Source organism: Branchiostoma floridae, chromosome 5 (genome assembly GCF_000003815.2).
Source record: "Branchiostoma floridae strain S238N-H82 chromosome 5, Bfl_VNyyK, whole genome shotgun sequence".
Taxonomy (NCBI): Eukaryota; Metazoa; Chordata; class Leptocardii; order Amphioxiformes; family Branchiostomatidae; genus Branchiostoma; species Branchiostoma floridae.
In genome coordinates this window covers 17,349,535-17,363,083 of record NC_049983.1, presented here as the reverse complement: position 1 = coordinate 17,363,083, position 13,549 = coordinate 17,349,535, and the positions used below count along the sequence as shown (strand labels likewise).

General features: G+C 39.6%; 1 protein-coding gene across 2 annotated transcripts; it reads left to right on the top strand.

The window, feature by feature from the left end:
• The first annotated feature begins 2,534 nt into the window (after positions 1 to 2,534).
• LOC118415661 (acyl-coenzyme A thioesterase 1-like) lies at positions 2,535 to 11,902 on the top strand. Of its 2 annotated transcripts, none has more exons than XM_035820390.1 (10): positions 2,535 to 2,694; positions 3,979 to 4,202; positions 4,497 to 4,754; positions 5,797 to 5,966; positions 6,550 to 6,663; positions 7,303 to 7,388; positions 8,058 to 8,160; positions 9,412 to 9,492; positions 9,871 to 9,994; positions 10,807 to 11,902. In XM_035820390.1, the coding sequence occupies exons 1-10, from the start codon at positions 2,666 to 2,668 to the stop codon at positions 10,911 to 10,913; spliced, it is 1,296 nt and encodes a 431-aa protein (XP_035676283.1). In that variant the 5' UTR covers positions 2,535 to 2,665; the 3' UTR covers positions 10,914 to 11,902. The 2 variants fall into 2 exon arrangements, with proteins under 2 accessions (XP_035676283.1, XP_035676282.1); XM_035820389.1 differs by having other exon boundaries at positions 10,789 to 11,902.
• The last annotated feature ends 1,647 nt before the right edge of the window (positions 11,903 to 13,549 follow it).

The following is a 13,549-nucleotide window of genomic DNA, read 5'->3' as shown; positions in this document are numbered from 1 at the left end:
CCTTGTTATAGGGCCTTCACAATGAAACCGAATTAGCAGGAATCAACCAGAACCAGCCGGATTGAAGTATTTGCAAAATTCGTGCCACATGCGGGGCCATTCCGAGTGGGAATTCCAAATGGACCTTACATCCCCTTCACACGAGAAGGAATGAGCCAAAATACCTGGAAATTGGCTGGAATGCAGTGAGAATTTCTGGAACAGACTACGAATTGCCAGGAATTGCCAAGAATAGAAAAGAATTTTCATTCCGACGGCATTCCGGCTGATTGTTGCTCTCTTGTGAAGGGGGCTTTAACAGTTCTTGTCTCTACCATGTTTAATACATGGCAGGATATTCTAGTATATGGTCTCCGTCGGTCGGTATTCTCAACAAGTTCCATAAGTATTTCGTTTATGTCTTTATACTTAGGGGCATTCACCTTATAGACAGCAGCTGGATTTTCCAACATTACACTCTTCAGGTGCTGACGCATGGTAATTGAGATCAGTTGACGTTTTCCTCTATAATTGTCATAAAGACCTGATTTCTAAGCACGACCCATCTTCAAGCAGATGTAAGGATTTGATCCACTCTTTGTTTCTGCAGCATTTTGCTGTGAATCTTACAATATTCGTCCTTCGTAGTGATTTTGATGATATCATGAAGACACGGCAATTATGAATTTCCAATGTATTACTATATAATAGTACTGACAGGAAAAATGTAGATTGGAGCTGTTCTATGGACAAAGGAAAACGCCCTCCCGGCGTACAGCAATATTTGCCATAATTGCGCCGCTATTGACGTAGGCCTTGAAGGAAATAGCAAAAGCGCAACCTACGGTACCCCGTGGGAATACTTTCAACATCTGATCAAGTCCTAATCATCTGGTAATACATCTGTTGTATTAAATTTCAGCCAGTAGGTGCCCAATTTGTGAATAATGAGGCTGATTTACGTGCTCGAGGCACCTCCTCGTTTTAAGTCCCTTCCGAAAGACGAATTCATGTTATTCGAAGGACTTTACAATTAAGATTCGCAAATAACAGTTACACAGGCAACCGGATAGATTTGTGAATTGTTTTTTTTTCTGAACTTATGAGAAAGGCTATTGGGGTTGAACTAACTCCACTCACCAGCTAGCTCCATATTGCAGTTGCCTATGTGGAATAGAAATGGTGACTGGCGCGAAATTTGTGAAGGTTTTAAATTTTCAGGACTTAAGCCAACATCGCCGATAATAAATACTTCCAGATAAAGTACCGAGATTGAAATTACCACTTCCACACAAGACAGAAGTTTAACAGGCTGATTGATTTTCTTTCACACTGCACCAAGGTATGGATATCATGTACACAAGCTTCAAACGAAAGCTATCATAATGATAGTCCAGTTCTTTCTCATAGGTTTCCCTGCCGCTTTTTGCTAAAGAGATGGGGAGTCAGACAATAGTCCCAACTTCTTCCATGTGTTTTCGGAAAGGACGTCTGGCTGAAGACACAAATGTCCACTGTGTCAATGGTGACTAAAGATAGAGTCCCTAATGTGTGGAAGCAAGTCACCCGTGAATTCCGTGTCTGACCGTTAACGTTGACGGACTCAATGACAACTTCTTCGTTGAAATTTTGAAGGAAAACCGTCAACCTTTTCCGGTCGTTGCAATTTAGGAGCCTGAGGAAATTGGTTATATATATATATTTGTATAAATTTTTATAAATTGGTTATATATGTGTATATATATATAGCAACTCCGTTTGCCACTCAAAATGTCATGTTACGAGGGGCATTCAATAAGTAATGTCCCTGACCCATTTCCCATAGCAGGAGATTAATGAAACTTGGCACAGTTATTAGTCTTTTTCTACATAGGAACCACCCAGAGTTATGAATTTCTACCATCATTTGATGTAGCTCTGGACACCGTTCTTGTAGGACATCCCAGGTTGGTCCTCCGACAGATGCCTCATCAATGGCAGAAGAGGGACGACCAGGTCTTGAATTCAGGATGCCAGCGTTTTACAAGGTCATATGATGGGGCATCATCACCATAAGTTTTTTTCATTTCATCAAAAGTCCCTTTTGGTGTGCGTCCTTTCAAATACAAAAACCGGATCACTGCGCGACACTCAACTTGCTCCATTTCACACCTGGTCCATTTCGCACCTGACTCAGTTCAAACACCAGTAAATCAGTAACCACAATTAGTTCAGAGCTGTTTTTTGCAACATAACCCATAGAGATATGACTCATTACACATGCAACATTTCATCTAGATCAGACAACTGGCAGTGGGTCAGGGACATTACTTATTGAATGCCCCTCGTAGTTCAGTGTTTTTAGGAAGAAAGCGGTCAAAATGCTGCCTTCACTAGTCGTTCATAAGGGGAAGAAATCGACTCAAAGTACCAAGTCAGACACAATCCCCAAACTTGTCCTCATCAAATATATAAGATTTGTCGCGAATGCGGCGCACTGCTCAAAGAAAAACATACATATATGTATATGACATTACATGACCACGATTTGGATCATCAGGGTATGTAAGGTCAGAGGTCAATCATCACCAGGAACTTCGGAGGTCAAGGGTCACCGTGAACTTGCTGTGGGAGGGTTGAAGAAGCAACAACACTGTCAGAACATGGAGTTTGTCCCGTAACAGCAAAAGGATCGTACCGATACACCATGCTGCACATTGCTAGAATACAATTCAGGTAAATGTGCCTCAATTTTATAATAGACATGACCCGTTCCGAGTCCAGGCGCGCATTCACTCAGCTCAGCTCAGCTCAGACGTTCACCGCCCGGCAAAAGCTGTTATAACTTTTAACAATATATAACATCGACTATCATAATTCCACCAGGTGTCATGATACCGCCACCTCAAAAAACGTTAGTATAATGACACCTGGTGGAATTATGCGAATGTATGTTACTACCGAAACGGTCACATATATAATATCCAGTGTACAAACATAAGGACCTGTATGTGACGTCCTGGATACATTGTACATTGTACATTATGTCTATCCAATTGTAAACAATGACTTATTTTTTTCCAAGTATATTTTTGCTGACGTTTCAAAAATTTCTGGCTGCCATAATTTCTGCTTGAAGTTGAGGATTATTTCTTTAACGTTATGCGGTTTTCGTTAATACCTCGATAGAGGATTGAACAACTATCGAAGACAGTGGAAACAGTTATGTTAGAAAACACAAACAAACTAATAAACAGAGACAGTAGCAAATGCTTGAATTGGTCGATGTCGGTGTTGTACATTGCTCTTCTCTTGTTGGACCTGCATTGTAACTCGTAAGTTTATGAATGAAGTTAGGATACCTGCCATTACCTGTATCATAGTTAAAACTATGATATATGCTTGAACACTAATCAAACAAACAAACATCCACATTTGTGAGTTTTTCAGTGTTGCTGACATAGAGCCTGTTTACTGCAGTGTGCATTGTTGGCAAAGAAAAAAAAATCGAATTTGATTCGTTGACATTGCAGTGGCTTAAAGAAATACAATTTACACTAAATCCGAGGCTTTTGGCTGATAAAGATCTTATTTGCTTAATTGGGTGGACTCCGAACCTGTAGGCAACGATTAGGTGCATGTCTGATGATCAGGTTTACGTGTGAGAACTAAAGGATCAGGTCGTGGGAATTTCATAGAGACAGACAATACAGTACTTCGGTAAGTCGCTTGTGTGTGTCTGTTCATGTTAAACGTCTGTGTGTGCATGGACCTTACACAGTAATTTGTGTACCGGCACGATACAGTGTATCATCAGCCCACACAAACCTTTTACCCCTGACAAATATCTGTTCCAACACTGCCAGTGTACCCTTGGAGAGAAAAGCGATGTGTGGGATGACCCTAATCATAACAATGCATTAATTCAATCATAATCCATCCATGCATTCAGTGTAGCCATTTTACTTGTGGACAACATTGTAACAAAATGTCCTCACGGATGTTGCCCAATTGTTTCAGAAAAATGAGCAGCCAGGCTCGACTGCTGGTGACTCCAGCCACAGCCCTGGTTGATGACAAGGTGGACATCACCGTGGAGAGACTGGCTCCCAGACAACCGGTCACCTTACATGCACGACTGTTGGAGGGGACCGCCCGCTTCCAGTCATACGCACATTACAGGGCTGACGACACGGGAAGGGTTGTCGTGGCCAAACAGCCTTCGCTGGGAGGGCTGTATACTGGTAAATATTGTACCACAATGTTATATATAGCTGTATACAATGTAGCATGTGGAGGGGACCGCCCACTTGCAGTAATACACACATATAATACAGAGCTAACAACACGGGAACAGTGAACCCGCATCATAAACCTCTGATCCGAAGTAGAGTTTTTGGACGTGGGTTCAACTCTGCATATGAACCAAGTGGAGTTCCAGGATGGGGGATTGACTCTGTAATACATTTGTAGGTCTTTAGTCAGTAGTCTATCTGTCTTGAGATCGCGCAAAACAACCTTCCCTTGGTCATGCTCAGGTGTTGACCAGATGGGTCTGTTCTGGAGCATGCAGCCCTCACCTGGTCAGAAACCCGGACTCCGTCTCAGGAAGAAAGACGTCTCCACACCATTCCTGGTAGACTTAAGTGTGCACGATGGACACTTAGACATGATGGAGGAACAGAACCCTGCTGCCTTGGTGACAACACGTCTGGAAAGATGGTATCTTGGGAAAGGTGTGAAGAGGATACCATTAAGAGAAGGCCGTCTGAGAGGGGCTTTGTTTCTTCCTCCAGGTGAGAGAGAGTGTTTCTTGTCCACCATAACAACAAATTCACTCTGGCTATTTTTTCACCTTGGAGAAAGCTGTTAACAGCAAGCAGATTATTATTGGACTGAGCAGAGCACTTTGGACTAATGCTTTTGGTCATTTACAGCTTTACAGCTTTATATCTGATACGTCAATGAAGATTAGACATCCAGGTAATATGTAAGATACGGCAAAAAGCAGTTAACGTTACTCAAGCAACTGGATATGATTTTAGAAACGGACAAACGTTTCAAACAACATCCATTGGTATCTGACCATTTCCAAAATCATATCCAGTTGCTTGAGTAGCTAATTTTTGGCATACATATCTGATATTTTGAGAAAAGCTTGTCTGTTACACAGCTTATCATAATCACGCCTCATTGAAAATAAAATAATCTCAAGATTTGTGGTAAATCTCAAGATTTTTGATTTCCAATGAAGCATGGTGGGTCATTATGATCTGTTAAGTACCAGAGACTAAGTATCAGGTATGTTAGTTTAAGCTGTAAAATGCTACCAGCATTAGTCCAAAGTGCTCTGCTCAGTCCAATAATAATCTGCTCCATTTGCTGTGTTTCCAGTAATGCTGCCAAAAAGCTTCTCTGACCAAAAATTAGGGCTAGCCCATGTTACACAATTTCTTGCATGCTGTGGTTAATGAATGAATAAAACACCTTTATTGCACATTTTTACCACACCAGGCTAAGTACAGGTCACAACAAGACATTTTGAAAAGATACAGATAACAGATACAAAATGAGACTATTGCTGGATAAATTCAACTTCTCGCTTTTTTGTTATAGTGGAGATAAAAGAGCAGATATGTTTTATGTTTTATGATCAATGGTTTGTCTAGAGACCTATTATTACTTTGCATGTGTTATCAGTAATTCTAAAAAATAACATGACAGTAATGATTATCAAACTTACTCAGACAATATAAAGCAAGGTGGGCATCATGTTATGTCAGAGTTAAAATTACGTGCCAACACCAAAAAAAACAAAAGTCAATATTTTGCAATTAGGTGAAGGTCCCTTCCCAGGAGTTATTGACATGTTCGGGTCCACCGGGGGTTTTGCTGACTACCGTTCAGCGCTGCTGGCGTCTCGGGGGTTCGCCACTTTAGGTTTGGCCTTCTTCGGTTATGAGGATCTTCCAAACGATATGTCTGACGTCGATCTGGACTATTTTGAGGTATGAAATTCGTTTTGATTACTGCAGTTGGACGGGAAAGGTGTATTTCTTGTGTTTTAAGTTTGTTAGCAGTAAATGTAAGATGAAGCATATGTTTGCTGTGTGGTGAGGTAGCTCTGAGAAAGCAAACATAAGCACAGTGATGATGAACATTTACAATTTATGGGATGTAGGCAAAAGATGTGTGTCAATTGGTAATTAATATACAATTGTAGTTGAAAGCACAAAGGCATGTGAATTGATAGTGCAGATTAAGCTTTTGCAAAATGTTTTGACAACATACATGTAAATTGTATGCTGGCAGAGAAGTACTAGTATTTTAGAAGTAAATTGAATGTTAACAGGGCTCAAAATACTTTTATTCATTAACATGCAAAAATTCATTTTGGCAAACATATTACATGCAATTTGAGCCATCTGTTCTGTAGATTATGCAGTACATGATAAAGTATTTTCCATTTGCATCATCAGAATACTCTTACATAGAAATTGCAAGCAAATTACATGCATGCATGCATTGCAAGCATGTTGCTTGTGGGTAATTCAATCCCAGTGCTTAAGATCACTTTCCCGTATCTTTAAGGAAGCTGCAGACTGGCTCCTTGCCCATCCCAAGGTCCAGGGACATGGGGTTGGGCTTGTCGGTACGTCGAAGGCAGGGGAGATAGTCCAGGCAATGGCAACGTACATGAAACAGGTACAGATATGCTAGTTCACCTTTATCCGCAGAGTAACCCATAGACGTTATATTTCAAAACAGGATTGATATTTAGATATGTCGCGTTGATGGACGGTGGTTTCAAATTGCAATACTGTGAATGCAAAAACTTTCGCGGTGGTTTAATATTCACGGTTTTCCCGGTGGCCACTTCACCGCAAACTTTTAGTTCACGGTGAAGTGGCCACCGCGAAAACCAAGGCAAACATTTTTCCATGGCATTAAGAGACTACAGTGCATGGTGTACCGCGAAGTAAAAACCACCGCGAAAAGTCCCTTTTTCGACTACTGCAAAATTAAATCCCGCAAACTTAAATGCAATTACAGTATTTTCAAAATATTGCAGTCTGAAACCACTGTTTGTTGACTTAAAACCCTAAATAACCTGTTTTTAGATATAGGTTTCCCTGCAGATAAAGGTGAACTAGCATTGTTCCCTCTGGGTATGTCTCATTAGTGTCTGCACACATATCTACAAAAAACTTAGCATTTCTAAAATCTTAAATGTGGTTAAGGAATGGAATTTCCAGCCGTCTTGAAGATTGCTTAAATGTTTGAATGATTACTCGTGAATGTTCATTGATGAGTCATAAATGTGAAATTGTTTTGTGTCTTCAGGTCTCTGCAGCAGTAGCGATCAGTTCCTACAGTGCAGTAAGCTACGCACCTCTACCTTACAAGGACATGGTTTTACCATGTGCAAGGTACTTGTGTGGTTGAAGACTGCTTTAAATATACTTACTTATATTGGCCAAATTCGTCAAAAACGTAAAAAAACAACAGCCAGATCCTAACCTCTGCTTGGAGAGTAGAATGACAGTGGGTTAGGGCTCCAGGAAAAAGAAAAATCCCTAGGCTGTAGTTCAGGGAATCAACGGAAGGTTTAACTTAAAAATGATAGTTTTTAGGGTCTTGCAGTAAGTCTTTTTTTTACTGAAATTCATCTTGTTTGTATTGAGTATTGGTAAATTACATTTACTATTAAATATGACATAAGTCATACCTACAGACGATAAACCAGATAGTGAGTGTGAGTGAGTATTAAAGAGAAATATAAACCGTTCTCCAACCCAAATTTCTGATTCACTGGAATTTTCAACCGAATTCGAATCTCTTGCACTTCTTCTACTATCTGACCCGAGTCCTGTATACACCTATCTTTTGGTAGTTAATTTAGAATCGTTGCATAGACCTTATAGAGCATATTAAGTCTTGTCATCCTCTCCATAGCAACAAGCAAACTCTGACATTTTGGGGTGCAGTTGAACACCTGTCCAGATTAGATCCTCTACAAATGTGAATATTTCCTAAGCAATGCACAATTTCCATTCAAAACATTTATTGTTGAGCCATTGTTTATTCATCATGTGCAGGTGGATGGCAGATCAGATTGTGTTCACTGAAGATGGATTTGCGAATGTGCAAAACCAGCTAGAGGACATCACTACAGAGCCTGGGATTCACGCGTGCATTCAGGTCAGAACTACCTTCTGGTTGTCTTCTTCTGAAGTTCTGCACACTTGGACCTTGAATCGATGTTGGGGAGGATCTGGCATTCTTCCTACAGCATTCATTGCGGTACACTCTCCACATAGCAAATCCAAGATGGTTGAACAAGCATGTCAAGTTGTCATGTTGCTTTTTGCTATGTAGCAACTGATATCATTTGATCAGTAAATATATATATTCTTTTCTTGAATTTTCAAAAGAATAATTGGTAGTCTAGGAGACTGTCTGACTTTTTTTCTGAAAAATGTCTGAAGTTGTGTCATGAACACTCGTGGACCATGGATACAAATATTTGCTTCAAATGTGTTTTTACAAAAACATTGATTGACGATACACTACTGGTTGATATATATCAGAAAAAAACATAATGTACCAAAAAGCACCCCTGGGAAAGTTTACTAAGGAAAATGATGATTACAATCATTCATTTTTATCTCCATGAAAAATGGAGATATAGGTTTGGGTGTGTCTGTGTGTCTGTGTGTGTGTCCGGATTTTTGTAGTGAGCATAACTCAAGAACCTCTAAATGGATTACAATGATATTTGGTTTGTGGGTAGGTGTTGGGAAGACAAAGGTCAAGGTCAATTTAGGCCCCCTGGTTTGTGACCTTGGTACTGCAGCAGAAATTCATTTTTTGGATCTTTTGAACTGGATGTGCCATGGTCTTGATTTTTGGTTGGCAGATAGCTTGTGACATAAGGGATATGTGGTGTATATTTGGTCCTCCTAGCAGGTTGCTCTGGAACTGCTGGGGCATTTTTCTCAAAATCTTCTAAGGGCAATAACTGAAGAAAGGAACGACAAATTTACATGATATTTGGTATGTAGGTAGCTTAGACAGAGATGCACATCATGAAAGGCAATTTATGCAAACTGATACCTAATTTGCATATTTAATTAGGAAAATCTGTATTTGCAGTGTTTCCTTTACAGAACTCAGATACGTGCAATATATGTAGTTTGTGGCAGATGGAACATTATAAGATACCAATTATCATAAGTCCTTAATTTGCATAATTAATGCCAAAGTGCCATAATTCTTCGATGTAGTAAATGCTTGGACAATCAACATAGTGACCAGCATAGGTTATTTTCAGGTGTACATAACTAAGGATAGATTATGCATATGTGGAAGTCATTTACATAATCAGACTATTTCATGGAGATATGAGGTCTCCGAACTCTTGTTTACCTCTGTTTTTCCACACTTTGATAGGTGGAGAAGTCTCACTGCCCCATCATGTTTGTGACAGGGGAAGATGACATCAATATCCCATCTGTCTTCCATGCAAACAAGGTAAGCTGATGCACAGCCTCTTTGATAGAGTAATATCATTTAGCCAGGCAACTTTGACCAATCAGAAAGGCCCTATTTCATATTGGATATGACGCTGTAACACATAGGTGTGCCGGGTGTTCAATGACAGGCACTGGTATCAGATGGAGTGATACACAGGAAATTGACCAATCAGAATGAGAGCTACAAAGCCATCGGCCACATACAAAGCTTCGCTCACTTGGTGGATTTATTTGGTGCTTATAAGTTTTCGCAAACGACCAGGTGTTATGATTATATACACCTCGGGGCAGGTGCCCCTTCATTGATGTACCTGTTGGTGTTTAGTGGACTGTCATCTTCCTCAAGGCAATAATGACTAGTTGTTTTGTACGGCAGGCCATCGCTAGAATGAAGGCTCATGGGAAGACTAACTACACCCTACTGAAGTACCCTGGGACAGGTCACCTGATCGAGCCGCCGTACACGCCTCACTGTGGCTTCTACTTCCACTCGGCCTTTCGTAAGTAACACTGATGTTTAATTCATCTAATGTGTCACCTTTTTGAAAGTCAATTGTTTTGTAAAAGTGGTAGTTGTAACATAATTAGAGTGGTTGTAATGTGACACTGCTGATTTTAATGTGATATTGATGGTTGTGCCTGATGAAGACATGTGACAATGAATGACCTTTATTGCATGGTCATGCTCAGATAGGCTAATTGCAGTACTGTTATTCACTTTGTCTTCTCGGTACCAAACCAAACACGGTCTGAGAAAATTTAACTTGTTCTCTGAACTAAATGTTCACGATAGCAGCAGGTGCGCAAAAAAAAGTCTGTGAATTATTTGTTATCTGTAATGATAAGTTCACGTTACAGTCGTCACAGTGAAAACCGTGAACATAAAAGTACAGTCACTGTGAAAAAATCAGGAATTACAGTATGTTGAATAAAATAGGTGCTGAAGACGGGTTTTCGGAAACAAAACTAGAAAGGTAATATTTGTAAGCAAATACAGAATGTTACCTTCACATGTTGTAGTCTAACACTGGCGACTGTTTTGTTCATTCTTATTTGAACACATTTCTAAATGTAGTGACCCGAGCCCCTCTAGATCTGACATTTGCTACATTATGTAACTGAACACCTCATGGTGCCTGCTACTTTACCGGTTACCATGGTGACAGCCGTCTGGTCCAGGTCGTTGACCTTATTTGTGCGGAAAAGAAGAAGAAACAAAGCAAAAACAATATGTTCCCTTCTGTGAAGGTAACATAACAAAACAATGAACCCCTACATCTCTGATATTACACAGGTGTTTACGTGTATGCAGGTGGGGTACCAAAGGCACACACTGCTGCTCAAGAGGACTCCTGGTCCAAGATTCTGGACTTCTTGAGGAAAAATGTAGACAAATGTGAAACAAGAAGCAAGCTCTGATACCTCTGCATTTTTGCTCACATTGCAAAATTGCTTCTGAATGACTGAAAGGCCAGTATTTTAGATATGTGGAATCATTTGACTGTAAGTCAGACAACTGACCTCAACAGATACGGGTGTAATGATGTAACCCATAGCTGTAATCTAGGTACAGTCAAACCTGGCCATGGTGCAAGGAACAACCTACAGTCACATTTGGCCACATTTAAACAGTCACTTCCAATTGTACACACTGAGCAATGGCTTATTCCCATTATTCCATCTTCCCTGTCAGCCTGTATGATTATTATTGAGCCCAACCGATAAAAAATCCTGTTACCATATACATGAAGCAATCCAGTCAACCAACACATCTAGTCAACCATCTAGGGTCTTGCCTCAGCAACCACTTTTGCTCAGTCCCTTTAGTGGTTTCTAAGACCAGGTTTGACTATATTCTCTAAAAAGTAAATGGTGTTGTGTTAGTCTTTGTGCCTTTTGATATGGCTATATATTATTGGTAAACTATTCTTAATGTACAGTATAGACTAAAATCTGTTTTGACAATTTGTGATAAAACAAAGATTGTATAAAGCTAAATAGAAAATGTGTGGTAGTAGAAGTATTGTTGGAGAGTGTTAACACCAATGACAGTTATGAACAGCACCAGCCTAATGCTGTCTTGTTGAAATTTAAAAAAAATTATTTCCAAGTGTTAATGTATTTATTCATTATTGATAACAACATATCCACAAGTCTGTCTACAGATATGTCACCACTTTCTGTGTCATGTATGTATGTATGTAACCTACAATGTAATGTATTCTGAAACTGACAAAACGTGGTGTTGCTGTTGATATATAGTTACTGTATAGATAGGGAGTTATAGTCTGAAGTTCTGACCATGGAACAGAATAGAAGATTGAACACCAGATGACAACTGGGGTAAAACATCTGCCTTAAAAGTTTTGTTTTGTAAATATAATTGTGATAATTCACGTCTGTTTTAGAACCTATGAATGTTTAATGTCTTCTTCGTCGAATGTTTGAAGGATGCCGTTAACCTTTACAAGCCGTTAGCATTCACAAGAAAACGCCTGCAGCAACCATTTAATATTGGGGCTCAAAAAGGTCTTAATTGCTACTTCACGACAGCCTCCCACCCACACAAGGTTGACTCTCGCGTCAATGCCCTACAATATCGTAATAAGGCGTTGCTCCAGAGTCACCTGAGCAAATTTCTTAACATAATTTTAGCGGTTTTGAGGCTTAAGACCCACACCAAAGGCTATACAAAATTGCACACGATATTTTTATTTGTAGTAGTGCTACAAGGAACCAGTCATTTTATTGCTGTTGCCGATTTTGAAGAAAATGTTCCCAATCTTGCGGCGGCCACATGTCGGTAAGCCTGGATTTTCACATACGTGTACTAGCTCCTAATAAACCTATATTCTGACACGAGGATTGTGGTCACGAAGTTAGCAAAGACAATGATTGTTTTTTACATGAGAATTATAGGATTTTAAATCACTTGAGGGGCCGTATGCTCCAGTATTCCTTTGTAGCATCGGTGCATTGTTTTCCGAAGATCGCTCATACAAAAGTTTGCCGACGGGAAAAGTGACACCGCTCGGCCCAAAAAACTGCGTATTATCATGAATTTTTAGCTAAATGATCCACCGAAATAGGGAAGAAACATAATAAATTCGGAATGCAGTATAACGGCACTGAGCTAGAAGCATTCTTTGTCCGTCCTCTGGAGAGAACCCTGCTTTTATTTTTTGAAATTTTAGACATATGTAACCGGCTGAAAAATGCAAGTAGGCGGCGGTTCCGGCCGCCAGCCGGCTTGTTTTGACAAGGCTGATATGACGGGTGTGTTAAGCAGCCATTTCTGTATCAAAGTGTGACGTACAAGGCCAATTAATGACACACCTGCGGTGAACACTTTCGGACGAGGTCGTCATATTTTTCTGTAAAACGTGCCAGGTACCCATGTGTCGCGACTGCGCACTGAGAGAGCATTCGACATTTGTTCACTCATCTGAAGGACAAATATGTATCTCAAACGATAAAGACAAATATATAAATTTCTCAAACGATTAAATATATATCTCAAACGATAAAGACGAATATATAAATTTCTCAAACGATTAAGACAAATATATATCTCAAACGATTAAGACAAATATATATCTCAAACGATTAAGACAAATATAGAAGAACTTTATTGCGCAACGATCGTACACGGTACAATGTATGGCAAACAAAAAGAAGAAACAAACTTATCATCCTTATTACTAAAACGAGTATCAACCTTAGTACATATGCAGATTATGAATATAGAATAAAATAATTGGCATCCTAATTTCTAGAACAATAAGAGCTAGCCTAAATCATTGATATTGTATTACAATCGAGTGGGGCTAATTATGAGTTTCGGCATTTTTTCTTATGATAAAGCAGTCTTTTATATATTTGCCTATTTTAGCATTGTGGGAGTTATTACATCCGAATATATAATCAAATCTGTCTGTATCATTGAGTCTCTTAAAATCTGTTGTATTTGATTCGAGGAATGTGAATAACTCATTACGTGAAACATTGTACCTACTGCACATCATGACAAAGTGAAATTCATCTTCAATTTGCTT

What these genes read in the sequence shown, in the direction of transcription:
- LOC118415661 (XM_035820389.1), top strand. Translation starts at nt 2,666, where the DNA reads ATGCTGCACATTGCTAGAATACAATTCAG. An exon ending in TGGCAACGTACATGAAACAG is followed by an intron (nt 6,664 to 7,302) that starts GTACAGATATGC and finishes TTGTGTCTTCAG; the next exon opens with GTCTCTGCAGCAGTAGCGAT. An exon ending in CTACTTCCACTCGGCCTTTC is followed by an intron (nt 9,995 to 10,788) that starts GTAAGTAACACT and finishes GATATTACACAG; the next exon opens with GTGTTTACGTGTATGCAGGT.